Below are 16,814 nucleotides of genomic sequence, written 5' to 3'. Positions count from 1 at the left end.
CATTATTCCTTCACCCCTGCAGTTATTGTCGCCAGCCACCAACCCCAGCTGTTGTCACCATCGGTCGTCGTCAGTTCCCACTGCTGGTCGCCACTGCCAAATTTTTTTCATTTTTTTTTCTATTTCTATACTTTAATTATTTTACAAATAATATACCTATTTTCCAGCAATGATCATGATACTTCAAGAACATTTCATAGAAGTGACACTTGTTGGAAATATTGTCATATTTCCGCCATAACCTGTTACAGATTCCGATATAACTTTATAAAGGTTTTTTGGATTGCTGATATTTTCCGTTATTCGATATCCATAACATTGATATGAATGCAGAGATTATACATTGTTGTGTTTGAAGTGTGAGATTGAGTTGGCTTTGAGAAGTTTATGAAGAGAGTTATGTCCATTAGAGATGAGATTGTCTAGCAATGGCTTGCCTATTGCATGTAGTGCGATGCATAATATTTGCGGATAAAAATGCCTTATCAATTGGCGTGTCCTACATGTAACTGTTCCACAATCTATGGATGTGTGGTGGCCACTTAGGAGAGTTACAAGACTTACCCATATGTATGACCAATTAAGGGATGACTGCTTTGTCAAGACAAAGTTGTTGAGTGGTTATGCGACGTTGTTACAGGTAAATAGTATACATTATTTGGATAGTTGTTGTTATTGGATTATGCATTTATAAATAGTAATTGAGTATTTAATGTGTAATAGGCGTGGATATATAAGGATTATCAACACATGGGAAGAAAATATGTGAATCTAACATATGATGAAGTTTAGCCATGAGCAGTAAGATGTCATTGGACGACATATATCAACTCTTAGTGTTGTACGCATGCAATTAGACGCTCTCAGGTCTGCTGGGCTGATATGGACTTTTTATGATCGTTATCGCCAGACTAGACCAGATGAGGCAATTTCTATGTTCTCGGGTTTCATCCAACGGGGAACCTACATCTAGCGTTATTTGCCAGAGCATGTATTGCAACAATATGAGTTTGAGCATAGCATTCCCCAACCTCATATGCCATACAAATGGGGTGTTTATGATGTTATAAACAATATGTGGCTGAACTTTGCTGATCATCTCTTCACTAGTGTGTCAAATTACATGTCTATTTGCATGTGTAGCTAGATACTATGAGTAGTTTGAATCTGTCTCGCATCCATATGTACTCCCAACCTCCTCCATTGTGATTCAGTTTACCACATAATTTAAAGGGACAATTATACTTTCTTGTCCCAGTTATAATCACCTTCAATCCCAGTTTGTGTTTTGTATACTTACTTCCTCTTTCATAGCCTAACAACACACAAGTCTTCCTTCCTTGACATTCATTTGTCGTTGACAAACCTTAAAATTACTATTACAAAACCAAAACCAAACACAACCCTATGCACCCATTCAAGTAAATCATCCCAGGTCCCAAGTACCTCCTACACAAATAAATTACAACATAAGTACATTTCATGTCACTATTTTTTCAAACACACAAATTCATTTCAACTAACCTCTTGAGTTGTAAACGGCACAAGATAATCACCTCCAACCAATTCATCTTTATTTTCCTAATACCCCATTATATTGGATTCTTCCATCTCAAACATTTGATCTACCTCATCTGATATATTACTCCAATAATCCATTTCTATAAAGTTAGTTCAAATAACACAATAAGTTTCAGTCAAATACACAAATAACATAATACACGTACCGTATTGTATAATTTGACAATCAAATATACATTACGGATTATACAACCCAACATGTAAATGTGTATCACAGATTATGTTATCCGGTATGTAAATTTGTATACCGAATTACACAACCTTTGTTGCAACGTGTTAGATTGTATTCTCGATCAACTTTACGAATTACAAAACATGGTAAGTGAAAATACATTACAAATTTTATAATTCGTAATATCAATTCACCGTTAGGTTCTGTAATTTGATATGTGTAAAATTATGATTTATCACTTGTGGATTATATAATTTGTATCATTCACGAATTACACAATCCAAAATTATAATGGAAACGAAATATATCTTACAAAAATATATGACAACAATGAAGTTCTGCGGAACCGTCACCATCACACAACCACCACGACACACCCAATTGCCTAGCAAATACCACCAAAAATCAGTAACCACATGGAATCACCACCACAAATGAACTCACAACAATAAATAGCACCTATTCAAAACCCTAATTATTCATCACATTGTCTTATTGTGTGACGCAGGGATATTTTTGAAATTTTAACAAATATAGGGGTGCAAAAAGAAATAGCCTTTAAAATATCATTTTTGAATTACTTAACACTCTTTCATACCGTAGGAAAAAAAATTAACAACTTTTAGGAGAAGCCATTATATAGCACTCTTAAATGGGATTTATTATAACAGAATATTTTTTTAGAATACTTGGAATTCATTCCTAACATCACATGAACTCTTAAATTTATAATTTTATTTTCGAAAGAACTAAACGTTTGTTTTAATAAAAAGAAAAATAACATAAGTAAAAAAAGCTGTCTAATAACTTATAGTTAGGATTTTAAACTTAAAATCTACTTTTTATAAGAAATTTTTATTGGAACATGTTAATTTAAGTTTAACACCAGTGGCTTAAGATTCTTTGTTTCAAGAATTAAAAAAAAATAATTTTATTATGTATTAAATGAACTTCTTAAGTTATAAAAGTTTAAAACATAAATAAAAATGATAAAAATGTAAGTATTATAAGAGATTATTTACTTGGTTGTTGTAAAATAAAATATTGTATTAAAGATTATATAATTTGTGATTTGATGAGCAAATGAGCGGTGGTGGTTAAGTGAGAATTGACTTTGACTCATTGTCAAGATTCAAGAATTGTGGGTCATTGCTTCACCCTATTTCAATGGGACATTCCTATATATCAGCATCTTCACAATCGAAACCTTTTTCTGAAAATCAGCAATTTCTATGGCTTAACTTGGAGAGTTCAATTTTCTGCGTGATGCATGCTGCTCTAAACTAATATTTTCTATTCTAAGACTTTTGCTTCAAATGAATTTACCCTCACTTTCAGTTTCATTATAAGTATTCTTTTTTCCTCTTTTCTTTTTTGCTATTTTCTCAATGATTTTCTCTCGTTTCTTTCTTTAGTTTTCCATTATTGCAAAATTATGCCTCAGCAAGAGCTTGGTTTCAGACTTGTGTTTTTCTGCTTCTAATTGTTGTTGTCGTCATCTCAGCTACATTGGTTCTGTTTCTTGTTTTTGATCAAAATCGGAGTTGATTTCATTCACGAGTTTCATAAACCTATCCATGCATTGTTGTGAATGGATCTGTTTCAATTTTTGAGTTCGTCTTGATTCAGATCACAGAAATTGTTGATTTCATGGAATCATGTGCTGTGGTTCCACGATTTTTGTATATATTATAGTGTGAAAAGAAAGATCTGCAATGGAAGGCATTGATGTCTCAGCATATGAGCATAGTCCTGTGCACAAGGCAATAGTGTTGAGGGATCATATTGCACTTGATGAGTTACTTGGGCGTCTCCCAAAACTAAGTAACCCCTTTGAGATTAAAACTGAGGCTGCTTCAAAAGCGGAGGATGAGAAGGCTTCAGTGATCTCTGCTATTGTGGATAGAAGGGATGTACCAAACGGTGACACCCCTATTCACCTGGCTGTGAAACATGGTGATTTTATTGGAACTGAGATGCTCATGGATGCTGGGGCAAATGGTAGGTTGAAGAATAAGGAAGGGTGGACTGCTCTCAGAGAAGCTATCATTCACAAACAAGATAAAATAGCAATGGTTATGATCAGGTACTATTGGAATGACTATGAGAGAAAGTATTTTAGAAGGTTGCCTAGGTATATAGGGACTATGAGAAGGATGAAGGACTTCTACATGGAGATTACATTCCATTTTGAGAGTTCTGTGATACCTTTCATCTCAAGGATTGCACCTTCAGACACTTACAAGATTTGGAAAAAAGGTGGCAATTTGAGGGCAGACATGACTTTGGCTGGCTTTGATGGTTTGAAAATCAAGAGGTCAAATCAGAGCATTCTTTTTCTTGGTGATGGTGCTAAAGATGATGATAGGAAATTCCCTGGATCCTTGTTCAAAGTCTCACACAAAGAGAAGGAAGTACTTGTGATTTCACCCACCATAGCTTCTCCTACTGAGAGAGAGGTTAAGAAGACATTGAATCAGAAGTACAGGACTGACTCAGTAAGGGTTGGGATTGATGTGAGTGAGGCAGTTCTTGTTCCCCAGGTAACATGGAGGAAAAAGGAGAGGAAAGAAATGGTGGGGCCATGGAAAGCCAAGGTTTATGACATGCAAAATGTTGTTCTCAGTGTGAAATCCAAAAGGATCCCTGGAGCTCCACCACCTGAGGCCAGACAAAGGAAGAAGAAGGAGGGTGAAAAAATTGATGACATTTTGACAGATGATGAAAAGAAGCAATTGGAAGCTGCAATTAATTCAACAGATGAAAATGGTCCATGTGAAAAAAGTAACCGTGTGAAGAAAGAAAAGAAGGAAAAGAAAGAAAAGAAAGAAAAGAAAGGGAAGTCTGGTGGACAAAAAGACCACGAGGACAAAACCACAAAGGCAAACTCTGAGAACTTTACTTCCAAAAATGGTGAAAACCAGTACACAAGAGGGATGATACCTGCTCTTTGGCTTTCCCAAAACTTTCCACTAACAATTGATGAATTGCTACCTATGCTTGACATTCTTGCTGAGAGAATTAAAGCAGTTCGTCGGTTAAGAGAACTCCTTACAACAAAACTTCCAAAGGAGACCTTTCCAGTCAGGGTATGTCCTTTTTGTTATTTGATTTAAGCCTTCCACATGAACACATTCATTATATCTTTACATTAGTTATTTCCCTCTTGTTTTCCTTGATGCAGTACTCATTAAGGGGAAAATTGTCATTACCATTATCTTATGACATTTAACAATGAACATCATGTTCTCATTATAGTACAATTATGTTTTTCAATGATTGAAAACTGCATTATTTGATGTTTGACCTTCAATGCTTCTGATGGCAATTGATCTGAACTAATCTATGATATTCGGCAAGTTGTTTCTCCAATACAGTAGTATATCATGAAAATTATTAGAAAGCATTACTGTTTAAACATGAAGAGTGAAGATTGTTTTAGTCAACATGTGGCAACACTTTTTCCTGTTTGAATTGTGTTAAACATATATAACCATGTCACCTGGACATTAGACAGAAGTTGGTTAGATATAGTACATTTCTTTTGTAGCTACCCGTGTTCGTGTACAAAGTAATTGTTATGTCAGAGACTAATGGTATGCAATGTATTACTGTAAGATGAAAATGAAAATATTGAAGAAGGAAGGAGTGAACTTTGAGAATATATCTAACCATACATCATCATTTGGAACAAGCATTCACATTTATCAAGCAAGACTCAATTTGAGGACCTTCTCGAGAAAAATAAACAAATAAAAGCTTATAGTTCTAAATGGAAAACCAGAATTCTGCTTTCTTGGTTCTTGCTATAAAAAAAAATAAAAGGATAATAAACTTATCAACACATGACCTGAAATATGGGAGAGAAGAATTCAATTAAACCAAGAGTTCTCTCAGGACTCAAGAACATAGATTTCATCATGAATTTGGCTTGAGAAATCTGGACTCATGGACATAGATTTTAGACATGGTAATTGGTTACCCATTGGTGTGTTCCTTTCTAATTTTTACTGTCTAGCAGGAATTATTAGCTGCCAAGTGGATTCTACTTGTTAGGATTAAAAAGGAAAGTTTTGACATTGTTTATGATTTCTTTTCCTTCTTTGTCATGCTTATCTATAATATTTCCTTCTTTTTTTCAAAATTTACCATCTCACTAACTTTGGAGATATAGGTAGCCATCCCTGTGGTGTCCACTGTTAGAGTGTTGGTGACTTTCACAAAATTTGAAGAACTACAACAAGATAATGGAGATGAATTTGAATCAGCCCCATCAAGTCCTACTGGTGACCAAATGAACCTAGAAGAGGAAGAAAATTCCTCAGCAGCAGCACCGTCATCATCATCATCATCATCATCATGGTTTCAGTGGATAAAGACCCCTTCAAGATCTAGTTCATCTAATTTGGAATCTAGTAGTAGGGTATTTGATGAGCAGGATCTGTTTGCTATTCCCTCAGATTATACATGGCTTACTCAAAAAGAAAAGGCAAAACAGAAAAAAGTAGGATAGGGTAAAATGGATGGAAGTAACAAAAGTTATAAACATTTCAAATAGGATCTTCACATGGTTGAACAAAAAGTATAGGAAAACTTTTTGATAAGGTGATTTCAAAAGAACAAGCAATAGCTAGATTCATTACACATGTGATTGACAAAGACCATCATTTGTTAGAACTCGTCTTATTTTTATGACATCCTTTGTAGTTTTTGTATGTTATTTACTTATGATTATCAAATAGAAATAGTGTCAAAGATCTAAGCACAATTGTGATAGTAGTTTAAAACTTTGATTTTGTAGAATCCACACTTAAACAACACAACAAAATAAAAGTAACACACGATTTTAAAGGTTAATTTATTGTAATCTAGGATGTGTTTGGAACTTGGGAGGCTTGAATTGGGCATTGAAGTAGCTTAGTCAAAAGATGGAGTTATAATTTCGCATAAGAAGTTGATATCTTACAAGAAACAGGTATGATTGACTGTAGACCAGTAGACAATCATATGAACTCAAATAAGAAATTAATGACCGAAGAAGTTGAATTATTTTCCGACCCAAAAAGATATAGGAGACTGGTTAGAAAACTGATTTATCTTACTATTACAAGATTTGATCTATCTTTTGCAGCTAGTGTGGTTAGTCACTTTATGCAGACTCCTCAAAATAGCTCGGGTTAGCTTTGTTATATGAAGATAGAGAAAGCATTTAGGTCTCTGGGTATTGTGATGCAGATTGAGCAAGTTCTCCTATTGATAGACAATCTACTACTAGATATTGTGTTTTTCTTGGACGAAACATTATTTCCTGGAAGAGTAAGAAACAGAATGTAGTGGCCCAATCGACGGCTGAAGCTGAATATAGGGCAATAGCATCACTAACATGTGAACTTATATGGGTGAAGAAATTCCTTCAAGAGATTAACTTTTGTGACATCCAAATTATGAAGGTGTATTGCAATAATCAAGCTGCTTTCCACATTGTATCAAATCTAGTGTTTCACGAGAGCACTAAACATATAAAAATTGATTGCCATTTTTTTTGGGAAAAGTTGTTGACAAAAGAAATATGTACTGAGTTTGTTAGATCAAATGACTAACTTGCAGATGTGTTGACTAAGCAAATGAGGAGGAGGTTCAACAAGAAGTTGCTGCAATGTCTAAAACAGATATTTTTCGGCCGATGTCACTCAAGCAGTTCTTTAGCCTAGGCAAGAGAAAACAGAGATGGTAGTCCCTTGGAAAGCTAAGATAAGGTGTATGATGTGCACAATGTAGTTGTGAGCATAAAGTCTAGAGGAGTCCCGGGAGCTATGACAGATGGTGAGCTCTTCTCATCTTGCAATGAAAATGAAACTGAGAGTGAAGAGTTCAATGATATATTGACTGAGGAGGAAAGAAGGCAATTGGAAGATGCGCTTGGCTGGATTCGGCGGACTTGACCAATGAGAGTGACTGAAGAACTCCTGCCATTGCTGGACGTTGTTGCAAACAAAGTCAAAGCAATTGGCCAATTAAGAGAACTCCTTACAACTAAACTTCCAATGGGAACCTTCCCTGTTAAGGTCAGTGTTTTGTCATCTTTTTAGGGCCTGTTACTAGAAGTATGAATATTCTAGGCATATGTATGTTGAACTCTTTAATCGCTTTGCTTCCATTTTATTTTCTTCTGTGTCACTTTCTAGGATGAATTACACTTGTTTATTCTGCTTATCCTGTAGTGTGCTGCACATCATTTGTTGCTCTATAAATGGGAGGATATCAAGTGAAAGTAGTTGCAGAATAGAAGTCAGGAATAGATCTGAGCTAGAAACGGATACTGTTGCTCAATTCAATAACCGATATCAAGATAAAGTATATAATTCATTGTATTATCTACATATAGTTCAAGGGGAACCCAACATAATAACCAAGCAATCTTAAGTGACTCAAAAATAGCCCTTTGCTTAAAAACAAAAAACCCTACAATATGAATGAAGCATGCGATAGTGATTCTTTATGAACTGATAGGTGATAATGACAAGAATGTCTGCATCAATGACAGCTTAAGTGTCATTTTGAGTCAGTATTATTATTATTGCAAAAGTAAAAGTGTCTGTGCTATCTAGTCACTCTCAGTTACCAATTGGTTTTCTGACAATCAGTAGTAATGTTTTACAGTGTAATATCCATGCCAATGAGCTTGCATTGTGATTTGTTTTTCTTGGGATTAAGGTTGAATACAAAAAAGAAATTGTACTTTGCTATCTTTGGTGGTTTGCTTACAACTATGATCACACCATTTCTTTTTAGGTTGGGGATGGAAGGGAAACTGAAGTGAGATTGACAAAATTTTAATACCTAATAAATTTCAGTCAATAGAAAAGTGTGTTCCAAAGAGTGTATTAATGTTTTTTCTATTATCTCTTGATTTATACATACTTGTACAGACACACACATATACCTTGCTGAGTTATTCTTTTGTATTAGTTTCTTTATTTTTGCTTTGATGCCTTATCTTTCCTTTCGTTTTATGATAACTTTTTATTTTTATTTGTTTTTGGAAAAAAATAAGATTATTGTAATTTTTGTCTAAAACCACGATGACATTTGTATTATGCTTTTTGTAACTATAATTTTTCACAGATAGCTTGAGAGTTATACACTTTATCTCTAGCAGTGATTAAGAATTCTTTCTTGTAATGAAAGACATTCCCATTTTAAGAGACTGTTTCAGAAAAACCAAAAGAAGTTTCAATGGGTGGAAAAGCTCAGAGCTTATTCTTAGTAATGAAGAATGTAGTTTTCATGAACCAACTACTCAAAAGCTTAAGGTTAAGTGAGGATTCATGAGTGGTTTTGTATCAGAGGAGGTTATTTCAGTTCTTTAGTGTTTTTGTGATTAGAATAAGTTAAAACCATGTGGACACAAATTACTGATTCTAGTAAGTGCACTCAACAAAGATTGCTCAATGCTCACAACAAAAACTGAACCATGTCTGTTGAGCTTCTTCAGGAAAGGGAAATTTAACTTGATTGTACATCACATGATTACTGTCTTTGTTGGCTTTTCTTTTTCTTTTCACATGTTTTCTTTCCTTTTCTTTGCAAATGATGCTAATCCATTTCCTCTTGCATGATACACAGGTTGTCATACCTGTGGTTCCTACTATCAGAGTATTGGTTACCTTCACAAAATTTGAAGAACTACAGCCGGTACAAGAATTCGCCGCCGCCGGCGAGTCCATCTGCAACCGGCCAAGAGAACCCTGCTGCGCCACATTTCTCGGCATCATCTTGGTTCCAATGGATAAAGGCTTCTTATCGCTCTAGCACATCTGCTCCAGGATCCTGCAGTAGGATAGAAAATATTCAAGACCCATTTGCAATTCCATCTGATAATACTTGGATCAGTGCTGAAACAAAGAAAAAGAAGATGCAAGAGAAGAACAAATCAAACAAAGGAAAAAAGTCATAGCTAATTATGCCAGTGTGAGTGACACTTCATGAGCAAGCTCCAAACTTGGAAGTGCATTGGGGTTTTAGAGAACTTTGGCCATTTTCTGGAGATTGAATTTGAAGTTATGGATTATCTATTTCAAGAATATGGCATAAGGAAAAGAAACATTGTGATTCATGCAATGATAGCTGCAAAGAATTTGTTGATTGTGTTTAAGGACATGTGGAAAACCATTATTATTTCAGGATAGTTGCAATCAAAGTGATCCAACTTTTCATATTCATGATTGCAGTTTAAATGCACCTTTGTTTGGTTATAATAATTCTTTTCCCTGATTTCATTCATGTAAATAAACTCAACAATTTGTTTATTCACTTTGAGCTGTATCATTTACGTTTTATTCTATATCAGCATTGTTATTATTAATGAAATTTGGTATCAGTTATCATCATTGAACTTGTCTTATGTAGATGAGTGCAATCGGGCTTGTGCGAAAAAAGACAACGTAGAAATTTCCAAACGCAGCCTCTACAATGATGAAACGACAAAATTGCTCTTGAATGTTGTAAAAACTTTGTTGCACCCTTAAAAAAATTTATTTGTTTTGAAAATATATCATTTTTGAATGATTTAACACTTTCATAAAAGCCCTTTCAATAGGAGACACCATCATATAGCACTCTTAAATGAGATTCATTATTACATAATATTTTTTTAGAATACTTGGAATTCATTTCTAAGATCACATGAACTTAAATTTATAATTTTATTTTCAAAAGAACTAAACGTTTTTTTTAAATTAAAAAAACATATGTAAAAAAAGTTGTCTAATAACATATATTTTGGGTTTTAAATTTAAAATCTAGGAACAGGTTAATTTATGTTTAACACCGGCGTCTTAAGATTCTTTGTTTCAAGAATTAAAAAAAAGTATTTAATTATGTAATTAAATGAACTTCTTAAGTTATAAAAGTTTAAAATAAATACAAATCATAAAAAGTAATTATGATAAGATATTATTTGACTCAATGTCAAGATTGAAGAACTGTGGGTCATTGCTTCACCCTATTTCAATGGGTTCAACTTCAACAACTTCCGATTCCTATACATCAGCATCTTCACAATCGAAACCCTTTTCTGAAAATCAGCAAAATTATGACTAAAAATTTAACCCTCAATTTCTATGTCTTAATTTGGAGAGTTCTATTTTCTGTCTGATGCACTTAGACCCACACACATGCTCTGCTCTAAATTAATATTTTCTATTCTAAGACTTTTGCTTCAAATAAATTTACCCTCACTTACAGTTTTTCTTCATGATTTTTTCTCATTTCTTTTTTAAGTTTTCCATTATTACAAAATTATGCCTCAGCAAAAGCTTGGTTTGAAACTGGTGTTTTTCTGCTTCTAATTGTTGGTATTGTTGTCGTCGTCTCAGCAATGTATTGATTCCGTTTCTTGTTTTTTATCAAAAATCGGAGTTGATTTCATTCACGAATTTCATAAACCTATCCATGTATTGTTGTGAATGGATCAGTTTCAATTTTTGAGTTGCTCTTGATTGAGATCACAGAAATATAGTGTGAAAAGAAAGATCTGCAATGGAAGACATTGATGTCTCAGCATATGAGCATAGCCCTGTGCACAAGGCCATAGTGTTGGCGGATCACATTGCTCTTGATGAGTTACTAGGGCGTCTCCCAAAACTAGGTAACCCCTTTGAGATTAAAACTGAGGCTGATTCAATAGCGGAGGATGAAAAGGCTGCAGTGATCTCTGCTATGGTGGATAGAAGGGATGTACCAAATGGTGACACCCCTCTTCACCTGGCTGTGAAATATGGTGATTATTTTGCAATGAAGAAACTGATGGATGCTGGGGCAAATTGTAGGTTGAAGAACAGGGAAAGGTGGACTGCTATAAGACAAGCTATCATTCACAAACAAGATGAAATAGCAAAGGCTATGATCAGGTACTATTGGAATGACTATGAGAAAAAGTACATTAGAAGGTTGCCTAGGTATATAGGGATTATGAGAAGGATGAAGGACTTCTACATGGAGATTACATTCCATTTTGAGAGTTCTGTGATACCTTTCATCTCAAGGATTGCACCTTCAGACACTTACAAGATTTGGAAAAAGGGTGGCAATATGAGGGCAGATATGACTTTGGCTGGATTTGATGGTATGAAAATCAAGAGGTCAAATCAGAGCATTCTTTTTCTTGGTGATGGTGTTAAAGATGATGATAGGAAATTGCCAGGATCCTTTTTCAAAGTCTCACACAAAGAGAAGGAAGTTCTTGTGATTTCAGCCGCCCTAACTCCTCCTACTGACAAAGAAGTTAAGAGGAAATATAATCAGAAGTATAGGGCTGACAGAGTAATAAGCATTGGGATTGATGTGAGTGAAGCAGTTCTTGTTCCCCAGGTAACATGGAGGAAAAAGGAGAGAAAAGAAGTGGTGGGGCCATGGAAAGCCAAGGTGTATGACATGCACAATGTGGTTTTCATAGCGAAGGCAAGGGAAGTCCCTGGAGCTCCACCACCTGAGGCCAGACAAAGGAAGAAGAAGGATGAAGAAAAATATGATGACATTTTGACAGAAGAAGAAAAGAAGCAGTTGGAAGCTGCGATGAATTCAACAGATGAAAATGGTCCTTGTGATAAAAGTAACCGTGTGAAGAAAGAAAAGAAAGAAAAGAAAGAAAAGAAGGAAAAGAAAGAAAAGAAGGAAAAGAAAGAGAAGAAAGAAAAGTCTGGTGGACATAGAGACCACAAGGACAAAACCACAAATGCAAACTCTGAGAACTTTACTTCCGAAAATGGTGAAAGCCGGTACACAAGAGGGGTGATGCCTGCTCTTTGGCTTTCTCAAAACTTTCCATTAACAATTGATGAATTGCTACCTATTTTTGACATTCTTGCTGAGAGAATTAAAGCAGTTCGACGGTTAAGAGAACTCCTTACAACAAAACTTCCAAAGGATTCCTTTCCAGTCAGGGTATGTCCTTTTTTGTTCTTTGATTTAAGCCTTCCACATCAACACATTCATTATATGTTTACATTAGTTCTTTCCCTCTTGTTTTCCTTGATGCAGTACTCATAAGGGGAAATTTATTATTGCTATTATCTTATGACATCTAACAATGAACGTCGTGTTCTGATTATAGTACAATTATGTTTTTCTATGATTGAAAGTTGCATTATTTGGTGTTTGACCTTAAATGATTCTGATGGCAACTGATCTGAACTCATCTATGATTGTTGGCAAGTTTTTCTCCAAAACATTATTTCATGAAAATTATCAGAAAGCATTACAGTTCAATCATGAAGAGTGAAGATTGTTTTAGCAAACATGTGGCAGCACTTTTTCCTGTTTGAATTGTGTTAAACATATATAACCATGTCACCTAGACATTAGACAGAAGTTGGTTAGATATAGTGCATTTCTTTTGTAGCTACGGGTGTTCTTGTACAAAGTAATTGTTTTGTCAGAGACTAATGGTATGCAATGCATTACTGTAAGATGAAAATGAAAATATTGAAGGAGGAAGGAGGGAACTTTGAGAATGTATCCAACCATACATTATCATTTGGAACATTCATTCACATTTATCAAGCTAGACTTCAAACTTTTCTGTAAGAGTAGCACATAACTCAATTTGAGGAACTTCTCAAGAAAAAATAAAAAATAAAAGGTTATAGTTCTAAATGGGAAACCAGAATTCTGCTTTCTTGGTTCTCTCTATGAATAGAATAAAAGGATAATAAACTTATCAACACATGACCTGAAATATGGGAGAGAAGAATTCAACTAAACCAAGAGTTCTCTCAGGACTCAAGAACATAGATTTCATCATGAATTTGGCTTGAGAAATCTGGACTCAAGAACATAGAATTTAGACATGGTAATTGGTTACCCATTGGTGTGTTCCTTTCTTATTTGTATTGTTTAACAGGAATTATTAGCTGCCAAGTGGGTTCTACTTGTTAGGATTAAAAGGGAAAGTTTTGACATTGTTTATGATTTCTTTTCCTTATTTGTCATGCTTATCTATAATCTTTCTCTTTTTTTTCAAACTCTACCATCTCATTAACTTTGGAAATATAGGTAGCCATCCCTGTAGTGTCCACTGTTAGAGTAATTGTGACTTTCACAAAGTTTGAAGAACTACAACAAGAAAATGAAGATGAGTTTGAATCAGCCCCATCAAGTCCTACTGGTGACGAAAAGAACCTAGAAGAGGAAGAAAATCCCTCATCATCATCATCATCATCATGGTTTCAGTGGATAAAGACCCCTTCAAGATCTAGTTCATCTAATTTGGAATCTAGTAGTATGGTATTTGATGAGCAGGATCTGTTTGCTATTCCCTCAGATTATAAATGGTTTACTGAAGAAGAAAAGTTAAAACAGAAAAGAACTAGGAAAGGTAAAATGGATGGAAACAATAAATAACAAAAGTTACAAAGATTTCAAGTAGGAACTTCACATGGTTTAACAAAAATATAGGAAAACTTTTTAACCTAAAGATGAGGTGATTTCAAAAAAACAAGCAATAGCTAGACTCACTTCACATGTGACTGACAAAGAACTTCATTTGGTAGAACTAGCCTTATTTTTATGACATCTGATATGGATCATGTGGCAACTGCAAGTGGAGATAAACACAACATAAATTGAACCAAGGTGCAGTAAGCGTGAGAGATTCAAAACATAGAAGTTATTGATCCAAAAAGAGGGAAACAACTGCAATATGTGTTAGTTAAATATATATATATATATATATATATATATATATATATATATATATATATTAATTTGTAACCGTAGGAAGGTGTGTCTGGTATTCTTGAATTCTCCCCTTCGTCTTATTAATTCTCATTAGTTTATGTTATAGTATGAACCTTGTAACGTTCTGGTGTTCTATTAATAAATATATAGAATTCTCTCAGTTGAACAATCAGTCTGCATCTCAGTTCTTCAGTAGTATAACAACATCCTTTGTAGTTTTTATGCGTTATTTACTCATGTTTATCAAATATAAGTAGTGTCAAAGATCAAAGCACAATTGTGATAGTAATCAAAAACTTTGATTTTGTAGAATCCACACTTTAAACAACAAAACAACATAAAATTTACACATTTTTTAAAGTTAATTTATTGTAATTTAGGATGTGTTTGGAAACTATGAAGTTCAGACATGCCTTATAGATGGTGTGTTTTCGTGTTTGATGTGACATGTATCGGACACCGACACACGTATGATACTCATATAACATGAAAGACACTTTTTTAATCTTTGACATAATTTTGACATAGTTCCAACATAATGTTAATAAAGATACATACAAGGATTTTCTAAAAAACACATAAACATATAAATTTGTTATATAAGTTTCTATTATGACTATAGAAATAAGAAACAAATCTTATATAAATTTTACATGATCTCTATTTTTCACTTTTTGGATATTAGATAAATAAATTAGATTCATTTTTTGTATTAAGTAGATTATTATATTTCACTAATTTTGTTTATATATGATTTTGAGCATGCACATATTGGTTGTTAAATTAAATAATTCATAACAATTTAAGGGTATTTGCTAAATTTGTTATTTTTTTAATTTTTAAAGAACTTGGTGAAAGATATTGATGAAGTTTATTCAAAAGTTAAAATAAGCTTTTTACATAAACTACAAATCTAAAATCGAAAAAGTTATAGAAAATATTTTTTTACAACTTAATTCATGCAATTTAGGTGACAACAACTTCTATATCCAAATGATTTAGTTTCAATATTATTAATATCACTTCTCCAACTGATATAATGTCAGAAAGAGAGCATTATATATCTAAGTAGATGAGTTTTAATTAACTCAATCTCATAAAATCAATATGACAGAAGAAAAAAAAACATGCAAGTGAGATTTCAATCTCATTTACGAACAACAATTTGTTGGATGATACAGTAATTTCAATAAGTCCTAATCGAATAAACTTTTTTGTATGACTCTAATATAAACTTAGTAAGTAAATTTTAAATCTAACTTTACAAAAATTATTTGTTAAATAATGTTTGCATCTTATTTTATTTATATAGTATAATTTGAATTTATCTTTCATTGATATAAAATCTTCAAACATATCAATATATGAAATGAAAAAGATCATTAATATCCATTTTTCAATGTTTACTTTATTCATTTTTCCTCTTCTATTAATAAAACTGTGATGTCAATAGCATCTTGAAGACACTCATATCGTAAAACACAAGAAAGTGTCTACATGTTAAACCTTGTTAATGACATAAAAAAATTAGAAAACATGTCTTATTCTGATACAAGAACATCTACTCAAAGTTAAATAGGTGCAAACTTAGGTATTGGTGCAAGCCATTTCTAAAAGTTTTTTTTTTATAAAAAACAATTGAAAAATAAACCCTTATTTTGAGCTATGATTGTTATTATCTAAATATTTTCATTATGTGTCAAATATACAACTTACAGCTAAATGAATATCGGAATCTTGATTTTCTACCAAGTTATGATCATTATTTGTCTTGAAAAAAAAATGTTATGTCAATTATAGATCTTATAATTAAATGATTAAATTATACCTATCTAATTGATTTTAACTTGATTGGTAATTATTATTAAATAAGGTCTAATTTAAATTTTACATCATTTTTTTTGTTAAATTACTGTTTTAGTCTTCTAATTTGTTAACAATTTTCAAAATGGTCATTCAATTATTCAGTGTCTCAATTTAGTTCTCAAGTTCTCAAAAGTGACTCAATTTAGTCTTCTCCATTTAATTTAAACAAACGTCGTTCAAACAGTTATGAGGTGGCAAAATTCTACTTATACGTGTCAACGTTTTTAATAGGTAGAAGTAATTGACGTGGCATAAGTAGAAAAGGGGTAATTAAAAAAAAATTGAATCATGAAACCCTAAATGTTGGCAAGGATCCTTCCTAAATTCATTCTTCCCCTCTGCTTTGTTGTTGCACAAAATTCCTTTAAGCATTTTGTCCCCAGATTTTGGTGTTGAGAGACATGTCCGAAGCCAACTCATGTAAGTCTTGCACATGTTTGGGCAATCAAAATCGTGG

General features: G+C 33.3%; 2 protein-coding genes across 4 annotated transcripts; both read left to right on the top strand.

Moving 5' to 3' along the window:
- Positions 1-2,900: 2,900 nt before the first annotated feature.
- Positions 2,901-10,143, top strand: LOC114190923 (uncharacterized). Of its 3 annotated transcripts, XM_085676193.1 has the most exons (4): positions 2,903-4,842; positions 5,928-7,203; positions 7,361-7,818; positions 9,380-10,143. In XM_085676193.1, the coding sequence occupies exons 1-2, from the start codon at positions 3,469-3,471 to the stop codon at positions 6,264-6,266; spliced, it is 1,713 nt and encodes a 570-aa protein (XP_085532319.1). In that variant the 5' UTR covers positions 2,903-3,468; the 3' UTR covers positions 6,267-7,203; positions 7,361-7,818; positions 9,380-10,143. The 3 variants fall into 3 exon arrangements, with proteins under 3 accessions (XP_085532320.1, XP_085532319.1, XP_085532318.1); XM_085676194.1 differs by lacking the exon at positions 5,928-7,203 and having other exon boundaries at positions 2,901-4,842; XM_085676192.1 differs by having other exon boundaries at positions 5,928-7,818.
- Positions 10,144-10,733: 590 nt separating this feature from the next.
- LOC146884560 (uncharacterized) lies at positions 10,734-14,663 on the top strand. The gene is made up of 2 exons (XM_028080000.2): positions 10,734-12,697; positions 13,808-14,663. The coding sequence occupies exons 1-2, from the start codon at positions 11,294-11,296 to the stop codon at positions 14,153-14,155; spliced, it is 1,752 nt and encodes a 583-aa protein (XP_027935801.2). The 5' UTR covers positions 10,734-11,293; the 3' UTR covers positions 14,156-14,663.
- The last annotated feature ends 2,151 nt before the right edge of the window (positions 14,664-16,814 follow it).

This window comes from Vigna unguiculata, chromosome 7, assembly GCF_037176805.1.
Source record: "Vigna unguiculata cultivar grain cowpea cultivar isolate G323 ecotype 2 chromosome 7, ASM3717680v1, whole genome shotgun sequence".
Lineage (NCBI taxonomy): Eukaryota > Viridiplantae > Streptophyta > Magnoliopsida > Fabales > Fabaceae > Vigna > Vigna unguiculata.
The sequence above is the reverse complement of the archived record's forward strand: the minus strand, read 5'-3'. Positions and strand labels throughout refer to the sequence as shown.